Raw genomic sequence first — 17,846 nt, forward strand, 5'->3', positions numbered from 1 at the left:
CAACTGCTAAGCCATCTCTCCAGCAACACAATTTTTTTTTCTTTTGCCTATTATGTCTATCCTCTCCAAGTGCAAGCAAAACTTTGAATTGACTATCACACAATACATACAGAATGTTTTCCTTCACAACAGTAGCAGCCAGCTATTAGTCACAGCCCTAGAAGTCTGATCATCAGAAGTGTTCAATGTTAGCACACTTAAGGATTTCTACGTTAATCCCAGCACATTAAAATTCACCCCAGAAAGCCAGGCCTGGTGGCACACGCCCTTAATCCTAGCACTCGGGAGCCAAAGGTAGGAGGATCGCCATGAGTTCAAGGCCACTCTGAGACTTCATAGTGAATTCCAGGTCATGCTGAAATAGCTCAGTTGGGAGAGTATTAGACTGAATTCTAGGTCAGCCTGAGCTACAGTAAGAGCCTACCTTGGGAAAAAAATCCCAGAAAAGCCTTTTATTACAATTATCAAGACAGTTAAATTTTTCTGCTTTCTACTAGTAAGGAGCAAGAAATACTTTTTAAAACTTCAAAACAAATAGCTAGTAAGAGAAAGGAGGGTAAAATTACAGAAAGTAAAGTCCTGGCTCACAGGCAGTGTCACTCTACAAGACACAAGAAAAATAGGAAAAGCAAAATGATAAAGATCAGAACATACTGGACTTTGAGGACTGATGACTCAGATGAAAGCCTACACTTCCATCATGAAATAGCTAGCTGATCTTTGGCAAGTCTCTCAATACTTACTTTTGTAAAATGGGACTAAAGAAAACCTTACAAAAGCATATTATGATACAAAAAATAGGTAATACATGGCAAAGTACTATGTAAAATACAAAAAGTGGTAAATCACTCAGGTATTATTATTAGATCTCATCTTACTAGAAAGCATTCTATTTATCTGAGTATCTTCCTTGCTCCCTACCAGCACTTAAGACTACACATTCCTACAAGTCCATGCTGGTCTTTTCACTTCTACCATTTACTGTGACCGACATAATATTTAAAAACTAGTTTTTAAATTATGTGGGTGTGCGCATGAGTGTGCACGACATGATAAGTATGCGGAGGTCAGAGGACAAATCTGAAGTGTCTGGGCTTCTTTGGGACAGTCTGTTGCTACTGCAAACAAACTGCAAGACTGTAAATAACTGTCAGACTAGTTGGTCCCTGTGCTTCAGATTCACCTGCCTCTGTAAGATTTGTGTTGCTGAAGACATGGCTTAGCAGTTAAGGTGTTTGCCTACAAAGCCTAAGGACCCATGTTCAAGTCTCCAGATCCCACGTTAGCCACTGTCTTAGGTACACTTTGATCACAGATGCATGGTCACTTACATCTAGTTTTAAACGAGTGCTAGAGAACTGAACCCCAGTCCACCAGGCTTTCAAAGCAAGTGCCTTTAACCACTGAGCCATCTCCCCAGCCAAGACAATATCTTATCCACAGTTGGTTCTCAGGCAGCAGTCTAGTGAATGAATGAGCATATTTTTCACCAACATTTTTTCAAAAACAAGTTATTATAATGGGTTAGAGTCTAGTGATTTCCACAAATTGTAGAACTAAATGTCTACATAGTTAAGGTGGCTGGAGAGTTGGTTTAGTGGCTACAGTTCTTGCCTGTGAAGCCTAAGGACCCAGGTTTGATTTCCCAGAACCCATGTAAGCCAGAGGCACATGGTGGCCCATGCATATGGAATTCATTTGCAGTGGCTACAGGTCCTGGTGTGCATGCGTGCTCTCTCTCTCTCTCTAAATAAATAAATAATGTATTACAATTTTCTTTCTGTTAAAACTCACAGTTTAAAAAATATTAAAATATATTAATATTAAAATATTAAGGAATATTTTGGAGTACATATATTATATACTAGCTTATGATAACTGTATATTCTAGTTTACAAAACATAACTATCATAAATAAGATAATGGTAATAGCATTAGATGGTCCAAAATAGGAAACTCGGCCAGGTATGGTGGCACAGGCCTGTGGCCACTAGGAGATGAAAGCAGGAGGATCAGGAGTTCCAGGCCAGCTTAAGCAACATGAGACACTATTTCCCAACCCCTCCCAAAGAAATTTCATCATCAAGTCTGGCATGGTGGCACATGCCTAGTCCCAGCACTAGGGAGGCAGAGGTAAAAGGATTGACATGAGTTCAAAGTCACCCTGAGATTACATAATGAATTCCAGGTCAGCCTGGGCTAGAGAGAGACCCTACCTCAAAAAAGCCAAAAAAAAAAAAAAAAAAAAAGAAATTTCAGCATCAATTAGATATTCATAGGACTTTGTTTCATCAGCCAAGTTAGTTATTTCAAATATATATGAAATGCTAGACTATATCATTGAGAAAGTTGAAGGAATGGAGGGCTGGAGAGATGGCTTAGTGGTTAAGGTCCTTGCATGCAAAGCCTAAGGACCCATGTTCGATTCTCTAGGTCCCACATAAGCTAGACACACAAAGTGATGCAAGTGTGCAAGATCACACATGTACACAAGGTGGCGCATGCATATGGAATTCTACTTCAGTGGCTAGAGGTCCTGGTGTACCAATTCTCTCACATTAAAAAAAAAAAAGGCCAGTCAGCCTGATGTGGCGGTACACATCTTTAATGCCAGCACTCAGGAGGCAAAGGTAGGAGGATCAGCATGAGTTCAAGACCACCTTGAGACTACATAGTGAATTCCAGGTCAGCCTGAGCTAGAGTGAAACCTACTTCAAAAAAACACAAAAAACCAAACAAACAAAGGCTAGTCAATGGCTTGTCTCAAAAAAAAGAAGATGGGATGGAATTAAAGAACAAAGTTGTGGTTTGAGATCAGCATACAATGTTGGAAGTCCTTAAATAATTTGACCTAATGCTACTGGTGTATGATAAATCTAGAAAACAAAACAAAACATTATTTTGGAATTTCAAGGATATAAAGGGCTGCATTAACAGTATATTGTAATTGTTAGGTTAAGGGAGAGAAGCAAGAGACAATAATGAGAAGAGAAACATGTGCCAGGTGTGGTGACACATGCCTTTAGTCCCAGCACTCAGAAGGAAGAGGTAGGAGGATTCAAGGCCACCCTGAGACTCCATAGTGAATTCCAGGTCAGCCTGGGCTAGAGTGAGACCCTACCTCAAAACAACAACAACAACAAAAAAAAAAAAAAAAAAAAAAAGAGAAGAGAAACATGGAGAGCTTTAGTTATAGGCAATGCCATAATTCTCATGTGGGAAATACTTATGAAAATACCATATAAGCTGGACTTTGAGTTAAGACAGGAAGCTCAAGGTTGGCAAGAGCCCATAGTAAAAAAAGTAGAAGACTGGCAAAATAGATTAAGACCATAGTGCTTACTACACAAAGCAGTAGTAATACACAAAGAACAATGAAATGAGACCTTGAAACCTTGAAATCTAAATCATGGTTTTGTTACTCAATTTGCAATTAACCACAGATATAGTCTAAACCCAAATAAAGATTCTACAAAATAATTTAAAAGGTACTTACTCAATATCTTTTCGCACTGATCCCATAAGATTCTCCCTTTCCCGTATTGCCATAAAATTTGCTTTGGTTTTATGGAATTCATGTGTATAGTCCTGTAATAAATCAATATCCAGTCATAACACAAGCTAATGTATTTTTATCTTACTTAAACATGTGTGCCTTGTCATCGCACTGTGAATTTCAAAGCACTATTCTTCCTATTATCTAGTACTTTATCACATAAGGGAAAATTATAAAGAAAATGTCTAAGACAGAATCAGATAGCCTAGGGTAAAAGTTGGAAGACTTTTTTCTACTCAATAGTGTATACTGGGGCTTATTTTTAAGTCCCCTGTCTGTGCTGGGTATTCAACCCGGAGCCTTACAACTGTTTAAGTTCTCTACCACTGAGCTACACCCCTCAATCCTTGGCCACTCATTTAAAAAAAAATTTTTTTTCTGTTTACTTTTCCACTGCAAATGAACTCCAGACGTGTGTGCTCCCTTGTGCATCTGGCTAATGTGGGTCCTGGGGAATTGAACCTTGAACCAGGTCCTTAGGCTTCCCAAGCAAGGGCTTAACCGCTAGGCCCTCTCTCCAGACTTTGGCCACTCATTTTTTTTTAAATTTTTTTTTGTTGTTGTTTATTTATTTGAGAGCGACAGAGAGAGAAAGAGTGAGAGAAAGAGAGAACGGGCACGCCAGGGCTGCCAGCCACTGCAAACGAACTCCAGACGCATGCGCCCCCTTGTGCATCTGGCTAACGTGGGTCCTGGGGAATCGAGCCTCGAACCGGGGTCCTTAGGCTTCACAGGCAAGCGCTTAACCGCTAAGCCATCTCTCCAGCCCTGGCCACTCACTTTTAAGTAAGCTTTGCCCATTTTACTACTGTCTTTTCCCTGTTTATTACTTCTATGTATATTAAACAAATTAGCCATTTTTTATAGTTTCTAGTATCAGGTCTTCCTTACTGTTCAAAAACTCGTAAATTTCTGAGACAGAGACCAAGGTTGTTGTTTTCCTATTCCCAAATAATTACCCAAGCATTATTCTTCAATGTATCTTAAATTTCACTCGGCTCTAGTGATTTAGAACAGCACTTTATCAGAAATTAAAATTTTCGGCTGGGCGTGGTGGCATATGCCTTTAATTCCAGCACTCGGGAGTTAGTTTGAGGCCACCCTGAGACTACACAGTGAATTCCAGGTCAGCCTGAGCTAGAGTGAGATCCTACCTCGAAAAACCAGAAAACAAAATAAAACAAAACAAAAATTTCATGTATGTTTGGATCTGTTTTAGAATTTTATTGCCCTGTGTGTGTATACATATTTTGTCTTAAGTATTCTGGGTTTTTAACAGGTTTTACTATCTGGTAGTATTAACTACTACTTATCTTCATTTCCAGAACTTTACTAAACTTTGTATTTCTTGATTATTCTCATGTGACTCTAAATTAATTCTGATATAATTCTGACATATTAAAGAAACAGAAGGCTCATCAGTTAAGGTATTTGCCTGCGGAGTCTAACAACACCGCGTCGATGCCTAGTACTTATGTAAGGTGGCGCATGTGTCTGGAGTTCATTTGCAGTGACTAGAGGCCCTGTTGTACCCATCCTCTCTCTCTTTCTCTATCTGCCTCCTCTCTTAAATAAATAAATAAATGAAGACAAAAGAGTTAGGTGTGATGACATGTGCCTTTAATTCTATCATTCAGGAGGTTGGGGCAGGAAGATTGAGAGTTCCAGGCTAGCCTGGACTACAAAGTAAGAGCCTGCCACAAAAATAAAGGAAAAAAAAAACCTTTCTGTTGAGATACGATAATCAGTTTATAAGCTGATTTAGAGGGAAACTGTCTCATTCAAAAGCAAAATATTGCTGGGCGTGGTGGTGCACGCCTTTAATCCCAGCACTCGGGAGGCAGAGGTACGAGGATCTTCGTCAGTTCAAGGCCACCCTGAGATGACAGAGTTAATTCCAGGTCAGCCTGGACCAGAGTGAGACCCTACCTCGTAAAACAAAAACAAACAAACAAACAAAAGCAAAATATTTCTTAACAGGACATGATGGCACACTCCTATGTTAATAAACCTATAGATAACGATTTAATAGTTTATGTGTGTATGTGTATATATTTTTTCTGGTAATAGAGAATAGAAACTGAACACAGGGCCTTCCTCATGCTACCACTGAGCAATGCACCCAGCTTATATATATATTATAACTATATTATAATAATATTACATATTATACTTTTTTAAAAAACTTTTTTTTTCTTTTTTTGGTGGTTTTTCAAGGCAGGATCTTGCTGTAGCCCAGGCTGACCTGGAATTCACTATGTAGTCTCAGAGTGGCCTAGAACCCACAGCTATCCTCCTACCTCTACCTCATGAGCGCTGGGATTAAAGGCATGCACCACCACCCCTGGCTTAAAAAACCTTTTTAAAAAACATTATTTATTTCTTTGCAAGCAGAGGGAGACAGAAAGAGAGAGAGAGAATGAGAGTCCCAGCGCCTCTAACTGCTGCAAACGAACACCAGAATGCCAGACATATGTATGACTTTGTGCATCTGGCTTTACTTGGGTATGGGGAAGTCAAGCAACTTAACTGCTGAGCCATCTCTCCAGCTCCTTTGTTTATAACAGGTTATTATTTACATGTAGGAAAATGGTTTGTTTTTATATCTTACTAAACTTGTTTCCAACCTTTTTTCAGCTAATTTTCTTGCCAGATATGATCATATTCATACTAGAAATTTTGCCTCTTCCAATTTTTCTATTTTTCTAAAAAATATTTTTATTATTTTATGAGTGGGGTTGGAAGGGTGTTGACACTCCAGAGCCTCCTGCTACTGCAAATGAACTTGACACATGTACCACTTTTTGCATCTGGCTTTATGTGGGTATTGGGGAACTAAACTGGTCGGCAGGCTTTGTAAGCAAGTACCTCTTACTGCTGAGCCATCTCGCCAATCCCAATCTCTTTTTCTCTTTTTGAAAAAACAAAAACAAAGAAACCAACTGTACCACCAAGAAATTTCAAACAATGTCATATACTTATGGTGGTCATAGGTTTCCTTGTCTTTGTGTGTGTGTGTGTTTGTTTATTTTTGATTTATTTGAGAAAGAGAGAATGGGCATGTCAGGGCCTCTAGTCACTGCAAACAAACTCCAGGTGCATGTGCCACCATGTGCCTCTGGCTTACATGGGTTCTGGGGAATCATACCTAGGTCCTTTAGGCTTTACCAGGCAAGAGCCTTAACTGCTTAGCCATGTCTCTAGCCCAGGCTGACCTGGAACATATTACAGTCTCAGGCTGTCCTTGAGCTCACAGAGATCCTCCTAACCTGTGCCTCCTAAGTCTGGGATTAAAGGTGTGTACCACCACACTGTGTGTGTGTGTGTGTGTGTGTGTGTGTGTGAGAGAGAGAGAGAGAGAGAGAGAGAGAGAGAGAGAGAGAGAGAGAGAGAGACAGACAGACAGACAGACAGACAGACAGACAGACAGAGACAGGGTCTCCTATAGCCCAAGCTGGTCTCAAACTCACGATGCAACTGAGAATGACTTTGAACTAGTGACCATTTTGCTTCAACTTCTTGAGTGGTAGCACCACAGTGGTTTTATGCTATGCTGGGGATAAAACCCAGGGCTTCATGCATACTAGGCAAGTACTCTCTATCAATTGAGCTACATCCACCCAACCGTATTTGTTTTTTCTTTAATGGGAATGCGTTTAGTGCTTTATCATTAACCATAATACTAGCTTTAATATGATATTTTCATTAAGTAACTTACTATCTTTTTCTTAGTGTGTGTGCTTCTGGAGATCAAAGCTGGAGCTTTGGGCATGCCAAGCACATATTCTATCAGTGAATTATATCCTTATTCTTTTTTTTCTTGTTGTTTCATTTTGAGACTGAGTTTCAATACATAATCTTGGCTGACCTAGAACTCACTACATAGACCAGGCTGGTATCCAGTTTATGGCTACTCTCCTGCCTCTGCTTCCCAAGTGCTGAGATTACAGGAATATACAACCATGTCCTGCCTCCTACTGCTATTTTTTTAATATCTTAATTTATTTAGTCATTTGACAGAGAGAGAGAGAACAGGTGCGCCAGGGCCTCCAGCAACTGCAAACTCTAGATGCATGCACCCCTTATATATCTGGCTAACATGGGTCCTGGGGAATCGAACCTGGGTTCTTTGGCTTTGTAGGCAAATGCCTTAACCACTAAGCCATCCCTACAGCCCTTCTACTACTATTTTTAAGAGTTCTTTTTTTTAATATGAGAGTGAGAGAGAGAATTGTCACTGTAATCAAACTCTAGATGCATGTGCCCCCTTGTGCGCATGCACAACCTTGGGTGCTTGTGTCACTATGTATCTGGTTTACATGGGACCTGGAGAGTTGAACATGAGTCCTTAGGCTTCACAGGCAAGTGTCTTAACTGCTAAGCTATCTCTCCAGCCCCAAGATAGTTCTTAATATACAAATAATTGCTAAATTTTCTTAATACTAAAAATGTTTGCCTTCTAATTGGTATTTTGATATTTTAACAACTCTTCCCATAAATATTATAGTTTAGTTTTGATACTTTAACATTTTTTGTAAACAATATGCTAACCATAATTAAATGCATCCCTTTCATGTTACCTTGACAGCATAAAAGGTATCAGGCCCAATATATTACCTGCAGTATATCTCTATGTCGCTGTAATGTATGCATTAGTGCTGCATTCAAGGAGGGGACACCTGCACTGTTGGCATATTCTGCCATCTTATCATTTACTCCTGTAAGCTAGGAAGAAATGAAAAAAGTGTTTTATAAAGCACTATAAAGAGTTAAAAGTACAATTATTTTTCTACATATCCTCTTGGCTGACAGCAAACCAAACCTAAAGATTCAGCAATTCCTCCACATAATACATAAAAGCTAAAATAACATCCGCATAACCTAGGGATGGCTGTCATCAAAATGCAGTCTGACGAGGTACGAATGGACGATTTCAATAAACAATGTAATGCACTATCTATCTAACAAATAAACAAGTATTGACTAGCAAAGTATCCATTTAACCAAAGGCACTTACCCTGGCCAAAAGCTGCTCAATCTCAATTGCCATTGTCTCGAACATTCTGTCCTGGCTTGATCCATTTAAAAGGGGTGTTGTGTCAGAACTAAAGAGAGGGTCAATAGTCCATTATTCTAGTCCTTTAAAAACATTTAAAATAATGAAGTAATTCTTCTTAGGGAGGTAACTGAAACATTCCACTTCATTAAAAATTATGATTTTACAAATTAAAAGAGAGACTAATGGAGAGAGGGAAGGGATATGGCTGACAGCAGAGTTATGAATGGGAAAGTGGGGGGGGGGGGAGGGAAATACCATGGCTTGTTGTCTGTAAGTATAGAAGGTGTCTATATATATATATATATATATATATATATATATATATATATATATATATTTAAAAAAATAGGAGTATTCCTATAAAAGCATATATTCTATAATACTATAGTATAAAATATAAATGAATGCAGAGAAGCTCCAAATTCTTAATTCATTTTTTCCCAAATGACACAAAATAACGTAAGCTACAGTATATTCCATTAAAATCAATTCGAAAGAACATAATCTGTACAAGAAAACCATATATTTCCTTATCAGTGGGTCACAAAAGTGGATTATAGGACCTGTAAAAAATAGTTTTTACAGTTCTCTCCAAAATTATGCTTCCTTATGATTTGAAGTTCTCTTCTTTTACTGACTCTTACCAAAAAATAAAATGGAGCTTTAAACAATCCAGATTGGATAATCAATTATTGAAAAATAAGGAGCCAGCACTTAGTCTAATATAGATAGCCATGCCTAGCACATTTTCATACTAACCCTCTACATTTCTACTCATAGTACACAACCACCTCATTCTGTTTTGCAAACATGTGTTGAGATGTCCTTTTATATCACAATAGCTGGTCAAAAAAAATCTAACTACAAGTGAAATATGTTTGACTCCTTTTTTTGGGGGGGAGGCACCTTCTTAGGCAGGGTCTCAACTCAAGCCAGGGCTGATATGAATTCATAGTGATCACCTTACCTCAGTCTCCTAATTGCTGGGACTCAAGGCATTCCCAGCTAAACAGACTCAACTTCTAAAACCACATATTCATTTGTCTCATCTGAAAAATGACTGCCTTGTACTAGGTGCTCAGGAAGCATGTATGACATTAACAGCTCAGTACAGATCACTTACTGCTGATAGAGGCAAAATGTCCAGGCAATGGACCATGCTCTCCAATTTTCCTAGAGACTTTTTCCTGCCCAGTAACAGTGCTTGAGTGTGGCAGAAGATTAGGCCATCAATCCAACATCAAAAAGTACCATAGCCACAGCAGTAGAAGTAAGTAAAATAGCCCAAAAAGTAGCTAATAAGAATGATGCCAGGAATGGTGGTGCATGCCTTTAATTCCAGCATTCGGAGGCAAAGGTAGGAGGATCACCATGAGTTCAAGGCCACGCTGAGAGTACATACTGAATTCCAGGTCAGCCTGAATAGTGTGAAACCGTACCTCAAAAAAGAAAAAAAAAAAAAGAATTAAAAAGAAATTTTGGAGGCAGGGTCTTACTATGTAAATACAGGCCAGGTTGCCTTCAAACTTGTGATTTTCTTGCTATAGTCTCCCCAAGTGCTGGGATTATAGGCATGTACTATGATGTCTGACGTTAATACATATTTTTATGTTAAGATGTTTGCTTAGGTCTTCAGTTTTATTTCTTCAAACATTCTAATTTATCTGTCTTAACACAGGTCATCAGAATATCTACTTTTTAGCTAGGCATGGTGGCACAAAGGTAAAATCCCAGCACCTGGGAGTCAGAGAAAGAAAGGATGATGAAGTGAGGGAGGGGAAGAAAAGTTAAGAGAGGGAAGAAGAGAACAAAGATAAAATTATTTTCTTTTTAAAACTGTGTATGATGTGTGTTTATGTATGTGAATACAGGTGTGCATATGTGTGAGCTTAGTTGTGTGTGCGCCATGGAGTGTGTGGAAGTTAGAGAACAACTTCAAATATGGGTCCTAACCTTCCACCTTGATTTTTTGGGGCAGGGTTGTTCATAGTTGCATTTGCCAGAGTAACTGACCTGTGAACTTTGGGATTCTCCTGTCTCTGCCTCCCTTCTCTCTGTAGGCTCACTGGGATTACAGATGCTTGTGCTACATGTCTGATTTTGGATTCTGGGAATTGAATTTGAATTGATAGCTTGAACTGCAAAGTATTTTACCCATGGAGCCATCTCTCTAGCCCAGAATCTAGCTCTTTATTGTTTTAGAACCAAGCCAAGGTTGTGGGGGTTATCTCCTAGAATGTGCTGACACAAAAATGCTCTGTATGCTACTGATCTAGATCCCCTTTCAAATAAACAAAAAAGAACAATGGACTAATAGAAGCTCAAGAAGGAAAATGCCTCTACCTTACTCAGATATATGCCTACCACCTGGCAAATGGTGACTATTGTTTAACTGTTCTTTAAATATTTGTACGGTGAATAAATAACTGGGCAATCTCTACTACTGGATATTCCATAGTCACCATTCTTAGGACAGGTATAAGTCCAGGGAAATAGTCAAAAACTCATTCTTCACAGTAATAGGGTTCAGTTAAATTTTTATTTTTATAAGCATATGATGATTCATAGACATTGAAATTCTCAAAATATGAGTGAAGAGGGAGTCCAGAAAGAAAAGTTCAGATGATTGCTGAGTTTATACATTGTATCATGCTTCCAACTTGGCTATCAAACAAAATACTTCATGTACATTCATATGTTGGTGTAGTGACCCACACTTTTAGTCTTAGGCTAGGGGGATCACTGAGTTGGAGGTCAGCTAGGCTACAGAGTGAGTTCCAGGTCAGCCTGGGTTAGAGTGAGAACCTGCTTTAAAAAAAAAAGTGTATTTGTATTGGGCTGCTCCACACTGCTGGGGATAGAACAGCTCAGGGCCTTAGACTTGACAGGCAAATGGTCTGCCACAGAGCTACATCATCAACCCTGTACCTAGGCTCTTGATTCTTGCAACCTTGGGCAGTTTATTTAAAGGGAGGCTGAAGGAATTCTGCAAAGTCAGTGCCAGGTTTTTAATAGAATTCTATAGAGAATGTGTTAAGTATGACACTCCTAAGAACAGAGAACAAAGAACAAGCATCATGTAATAATACCTCAAATAAGCATGAGTTTTGAAACTGAAAACTTGCTGGCACAATGAAGTGAAAATTGTAAATGCATGGAAAATAAGCTTTCTAATCAGAACACAAGTTCACTCATTCACAGCAAAATTTCTCCTTCTCTTTTCTTGCTAAATGAAGGTGTATTCAAAGCAACATACTTCACTGAAACCTATGTGATGTGCTCTAACTTGTTTTTATATCCCAAAGTCAACATAGGGCCCTAACTTGGCAATCCATATCTCCCCTTATTAAAAAGGAACATTCTGGCTAGTTTTGTTGTTGTTGTTTGTTTGTTCAAGGTAGGGTCTCACTCTAGCCCAGGCTGACCTGGAATGCATGTGCCACCATGCCTGACTCTGGCTCTGGCTAGTTCTGAAAGGAGCTTTTTCCTTGAGTAAGTAGTTCTTAGAGTATGGGCCCTGGAGATAGAGAGATGTAGATTCAGATTCAAGCTTACTTTCTCTTGTTATTATTAGCTGAAAAATATTCTGCCCACCACTAATCTTTAAAAAAAAATGAAAATAAGAGAGGATTACCAACCAGGAACTCTGCTACCACAATCTCACTACTAGGATACATAAGGACACTATGTAAAAATATTCACAGTAGCATATGTATAAGGTTCTTAGAACAGTACTTACAATACAGTGAATATTCTGTGTCAGCTGTACAAGTTAATATGGCAGACTTAAATATATCTATAGTGGAATCTCAATGATAATGTTAGGATAGTATGAATTGCCTATGAATAAAAGCATATGTAATAAAAATAAGTCACAGTGAGAGCCTGGGAAGGTGGCTCAATGGATAAAGTATATGCCATGAAAGCATGAGGATCTGAGTTCAAGTCTTAAAACTCATGTAAAAATGCTAAGTGGCGTGGTGTGCACCTGTAACCCCAGTGCCAGAGATAGGACTCCTGAAGCTGGCTGGCTAGTTCTGATGTTCTCTGGTTGTCAACTTGACAGGACTTGGAGTCATTGTGAAAACAAATCTCTTGGCATGCCTGTTTTCTAGATTAAACTGATTAACGGATTAATTGAGGTGGGAAAACCCATCCTAACCGTGAGTGGTGCAAATTCATGGGCTGGGAGTCCTGTCCTGGACTATATAAGAAGAAGAAAGCCATCTCAGCACTAACATTCATCACACCACTCTGCTTCCTCAGTCAGACCAAACATGACCAGATCAGCTCCTGCCACCATGTCTTGCCTTCCAAAATGGATTGCAACCTAGAACTGTAAGTTAAAATAAACCCTTCCTCCTTTAAACTTATTTTTGCCAGGTATATTGTTTTAGCAACAAGGTAAATGATATGCTAATCTAACCTAGTCAGTGAGGCCCAGGTTCAGTGACAGACCCCATCTTAAAAAGCAAGATAGAACCAATTGTGGTGGTATACATATTTAATCCCAGCACTTGGTAAGCACAGGTAGAGGGATTGCTGAGAGTTCAAAGCCATCATGAGACTACATAATGAATTCCAGGCCAGCCTGGGCTAGAATGAGACCCTACCTTGAAAAAAAAAAAACAGAAAAAAAGATGCAAAGTAATTAAGGAAACATCCAACATGACCTCTGATCTCTACACACATGTATCTGTATGCACACTTGCACACACATGGAAATATGCATACTCACATATAAAAAACTTTTGTTTTTTAAACTTAATTAATATGTCCTTTATTAAAGTTATTTTTGTTCATTCTTATTTATTTATTTGAGAGTGACAGAGAGAGAAAGAGAGAGAATGGGCGCGCCAGGGCTTCCAGCCACTGCAAACGAACTCCAGATGTGTGCGCCCCCTTGTGGATCTGGCTAACATGGGTCCTGGGGAACCAAGCCTCGAACCGGGGTCCTTAGGCTTCACAGGCAAGCGCTTAACCACTAAGCCATCTTTCGAGCCCTGTTGTTTTTTTGAGGTAGGGTCTTGCTCTAGCCCAGAGCTGACCTATAATCCACTATATAGTCTCAGGGTGGTTTCAAACTCAGTGATTCTCCTATCTCTGCCTCCCAAGTGCTGGGATTAAGGGTATATGCTAACACACCCAGCCAAAAACTTTAAGTTTAAAATATACAGTGATTTATAAACATAAATGGGAGGGGAAATGTGGGATGCTATTAGTACTTTCAGATGAATATGAAATAAACATTTCTTAAAATGACATAAACACATGGGGATCCATTATTTTATCCTTTATGTGATTTATTTAAAAACAAGTAGATGACTCAAAGTAAGCATAAGAGTCAAATATAAGAATATATTTTCCCTGGGTTGGAGGGATGGCTTACTGGTTAAGGCAATTGCCTGCAAAGCCAAAGGACCCAGGTTCAATTCCCAAGGACCCACATCAGCCAGATGAACAAGTGTACACACATGTCTGGAGTTTGTGTGCAGTGGCTAGAGGCCCTGGTGCACCCATTCTCTCTCTCTCTTTCCCTCCCTTTCTCTGTCAAATAAGTAAAAAGTATGTTGTTTTCCAGTTGTTTCATATAGCAGTGTTCTCCTGAGAAGTTATAATCTTTGCCAGAAATGCCAAATAAATGCTACTCTCCATATTTAGGAATAATTTTAACAAACCACTAAACAAAATTGACAAAATAAAACATCAAAAATTCATCAACAGACCAAGTCACAGAGTTATATAGCTTAGTTTATTATTATTATTACTATGTTATTACTATTATTATTATATTATTTGTGTGTGTGTGTGTGTGTGTGTGTAGATTTTTGCACACATGTGGAGGTCAGAGAATATTTGGTGGCCCCCTGCACCACTCTTCTGTGGTGTTTCCTGGAGAGATGTTTCTCACTGAAACTGGAGCTTCTGATTTTTCAGTCAGACTAGCAGACCAATGAATCCCACGGATTCCCCCATCTCCAACCACTCAGCATTAAGGTTATATAGACATGTGTGGCCACAGGTGGCTTTTTATGTGGGTGTTGGGGAATCTGGACTTCGGTTTTCATACTTTCAACTGAGCCATCTCCCCATCCCTTAGCTTATTATTATTATTATTTTTAACGCTTTAAAAACATTATATAATTTAAAGCATAAGAGACAGAATCTGGTAGTACCTATACCTGTCGCGTCTTCCATCTCTGGTGCTGCTGTGACTGTAACTTGTACATAGTTTACTGAAGGAAACGAGTTTCAGGTCAAGTTCATTTTCCAGCTGTCGAGCCTGTTTCCTGAGATCTTTAACAAAATTATAAGAGCAAATGATCAGACACAGAGTTACCAGTAAGCATAACTGCAAGACTATTTTTGAAGCAAGCAAACTATGTAAATAGTCATAGTTTGGATCTCTCATCTACTTCCCCAGGAAAATTGTTAAAACAAAGAAACAAAAACCTAGCCACTTAATTAAACTTTAGATGGTACCAAGAGGGGAAATAACAGTGGGATATAGAACCATTCAGTGTTATTCCCAAAACAGTGAGTCAACAAATATTATCCTAATATCCCTGACATTATGTGTAAAGCAGTGACTAAAATTCTGTAACTCAAGAAAATATGAAGAGAATACATATCATAAAGAAAATAAAAATGGTTAATAACCATATCAATTTACCAGCTAACTTTATCAGAAGCCCTGGTTTTGATTGAAATCTCACTTTTTAGGTTATAAAATTTTTAGCAATTAAACATAAAAACAAATTAGCAAAAATTAAATATTGCCTTCTCATAAACTTCACTAAAAAGCTGGCAGTAGAAGAATGTACTACTAACAAGGTCAAATACAACTACCACAGAACAACAGTTTAAGTTTTAAAAGCAGAAGCAAGCAAACAAGCAGAGAAACTGGACTCACAGAGTGGCATAAAAGAGCTAAATGAAGGCTGGAAAGATAGCTTATAGGTTAAGGCACTTGCCTGCAAAGCCAAAGGACCTTGGTTCAATTCTCCAGGACCCACATAAGCCAGATACACAAGGGGGCATATGCATCTGGAGTTTGTTTGCAGTGACTGGAAGCCCTGGTGTGCCCATTCTCTCTCTCATAATAAGTAAAAATAAAATACTTTTTTAAAAAGTAAAAAAAAAAAAAGAGCTAAATGAAAGAAGCTCTATCTGGAAACCCACATGTCTGAGTACTCTTATTCAAGGTCAAGTGGAGTCAAAAGAAAAGGACTGCAATATAGGAAGGAACACTGTAAGAATGTCTCAGGGATAAGGAATACAAAATATTTCTTTGCATATGTTCGGCAATCAGAAGGACAGAATTATAGTGTAACATACCTACCCAGAGCTTGAATCTCAGCTCAGCCACTTAACTGGTTCTGAGACTTACTGACAATCCACTTAACAGAAGAGTCTCAGCCTTTTGTTTCTTAAACCCTTACCTTCAGGGTTTTTCTGTGTATTGGTAATCATATGTTTAATGCATCTGGCACAGGGTGCGCTGCCCATAATGAGTTGCTGTAATTATTACAGCATACTGCCTAAAAAAAAGACCCATAACCTAATGACTATTCTTAAAGATACCAGTAGCCACTTCTACATAATTTTAAAAAGGATTCTAGTCAAGTGCATATATTTCAAATGGTCATTGGCAATACATGCTTAAAATTACAGGCATGTTTTTCCTGTAATTCCGGTACTTATCTTTCTAATAGGAACCTTCAAATGAAAGCGTTCTGAAAACACATCAGACAAGTATGAACTTAAAACTGTTTCTCAGACCAAGTGGTTGATAGAAACAACATATGGTTTACAGAGGCTTCAATGAGTAGAAAGAGAAAAAAGATCAAAAAGGTAAGAGGATTCCGAGAGTAATTTCTACAGTGTATGTGTGTGTGTATATATATATATCATCGATAGGTGAGCTGTTTCAGGTCTTTGCTGTCCATCACGGTCCAGGAGTGAGTTTCATTATGGTCACACTTGATTGGACAATATTTCCAGGAATTAAGTGAATTCCACCTGCCAAATGACAACGTTTTCTGGTTGAAGTATAGCAAAATATATTAATTACAACTCACACAGGTCCTTTTTTTATTCTCATTTTTTTTTTTTTAAACAAAACGGATCCTAGACTCCCGGGCAGAAGGTAAAGTTATCTTCTGTCTTCAAATACCCAACGCCTCGAAGAAGCCTCCGAGTGAAGTTGCCCATCGCGGAGGACGCGGTGGGAGACGGACCGCTGACACTTTCCCCCCACCGCGGACAGGACCGACAAGTTTCTCTCTTCCCGGTTTCCCGACGGTGACCGTGGGTTCCGGCTACTCCAAGTCGTCCGGGCTCGGAGTCTCCTCGCGCGTGTCCGCACGGGGTTCGCGGCCGGAGCCCGGTGCTCCGAGGTCCTCTCGCCGGCACCGCCGGGCCGCCTCGGGCCCCTCATCCGGGCTCCGCGCGCTCGGCCCCGGCCCCGGCCCCGGCCCGGCCGGTCGCCGCGTCCCGTCCGACAGGCCGCCGCTACCCACCTGCCCCAGGTTCCCAAGGCCGCGGGGCTCCCACTAAGGCCGGCCTCACCCCCGGCTCTTCCCCCCGCGGCCTCCCGCAAGACTCATCCTCATTCAGGCCCCTCAGCCCCCGGCGGGACCCACCCGCGGGCCTCGCCCTCACCTTCCCAGTAATTGCTCGTTCCCGCCGCCATCTTCGTTGCCCAACGTCACTCGAGACCGGCGAGATGCGGGCATGCGGGCTAGAGAGTCGCCGCCCCGCCTTCGTCCTGCGCCGCGAGCGCCCGAGCCGGCGGGATACGCGAACCTCCTCAGACACCGCCACCTGGCGGCCAATTGCTTTACAGCTTCTTTTTCTTTATGAGACAATTTCATATTCACCCCCCTCCCCCCGCTTATACACTCTCTGTAGCCTCCCTCTAAACTTCTTCTTCCCAATTACGCCCCTTTCTAATATACTGCCGTGTATTTTTATCTTTTCCTTTTTGGTGTGTGACTCAATGAGTTTAATTAATCTTGGTTACATGAGAACGGGTGGTGATTATTTTCTGGAGAAAGGGCTATTTACCAGCGGCTATACTACTAAAGAAAAATGTGGGGGCTGGAGAGATGGCTTAGCGGTTAAGCGCTTGCCTGTGAAGCCTAAGGACCCCAGTTCGAGGCTCGATCCCCCAGGACCCACGTTAGCCAGATGCACAAGGGGGCACATGCATCTGGAGTTTGCAGTAGC

The 17,846-nt window shown here is 40.0% G+C and overlaps 1 protein-coding gene across 4 annotated transcripts in view; it reads right to left on the minus strand.

Annotated features, from left to right (window-relative positions):
- Nucleotides 1-17,353, minus strand: part of Gosr1 (golgi SNAP receptor complex member 1) — a 59,709-nt gene extending 42,356 nt beyond the window's left edge. For 2 of the 4 annotated variants that reach the window (XM_045159647.1, XM_004667874.2), the window contains exons 1-5: nucleotides 17,280-17,353; nucleotides 14,798-14,912; nucleotides 8,574-8,661; nucleotides 8,174-8,281; nucleotides 3,497-3,588 (exon numbers count right to left, since the gene is read on the minus strand). In XM_045159647.1, coding sequence (XP_045015582.1) covers nucleotides 3,497-3,588; nucleotides 8,174-8,281; nucleotides 8,574-8,661; nucleotides 14,798-14,912; nucleotides 17,280-17,310 — 434 coding nt within the window. In that variant the 5' untranslated portion in view covers nucleotides 17,311-17,353. Of the gene's footprint in view, nucleotides 1-3,496; nucleotides 3,589-8,173; nucleotides 8,282-8,573; nucleotides 8,662-14,791; nucleotides 14,913-17,279 lie in introns of all 4 variants that reach the window. The other 2 variants (XM_045159646.1, XM_004667873.2) reach the window with 1 other exon arrangement.
- Between the last annotated feature and the right edge of the window lie 493 nt (nucleotides 17,354-17,846).

The sequence above is a fragment of the Jaculus jaculus genome, chromosome 9 (genome assembly GCF_020740685.1).
Source record: "Jaculus jaculus isolate mJacJac1 chromosome 9, mJacJac1.mat.Y.cur, whole genome shotgun sequence".
Classification (NCBI taxonomy): domain Eukaryota; kingdom Metazoa; phylum Chordata; class Mammalia; order Rodentia; family Dipodidae; genus Jaculus; species Jaculus jaculus.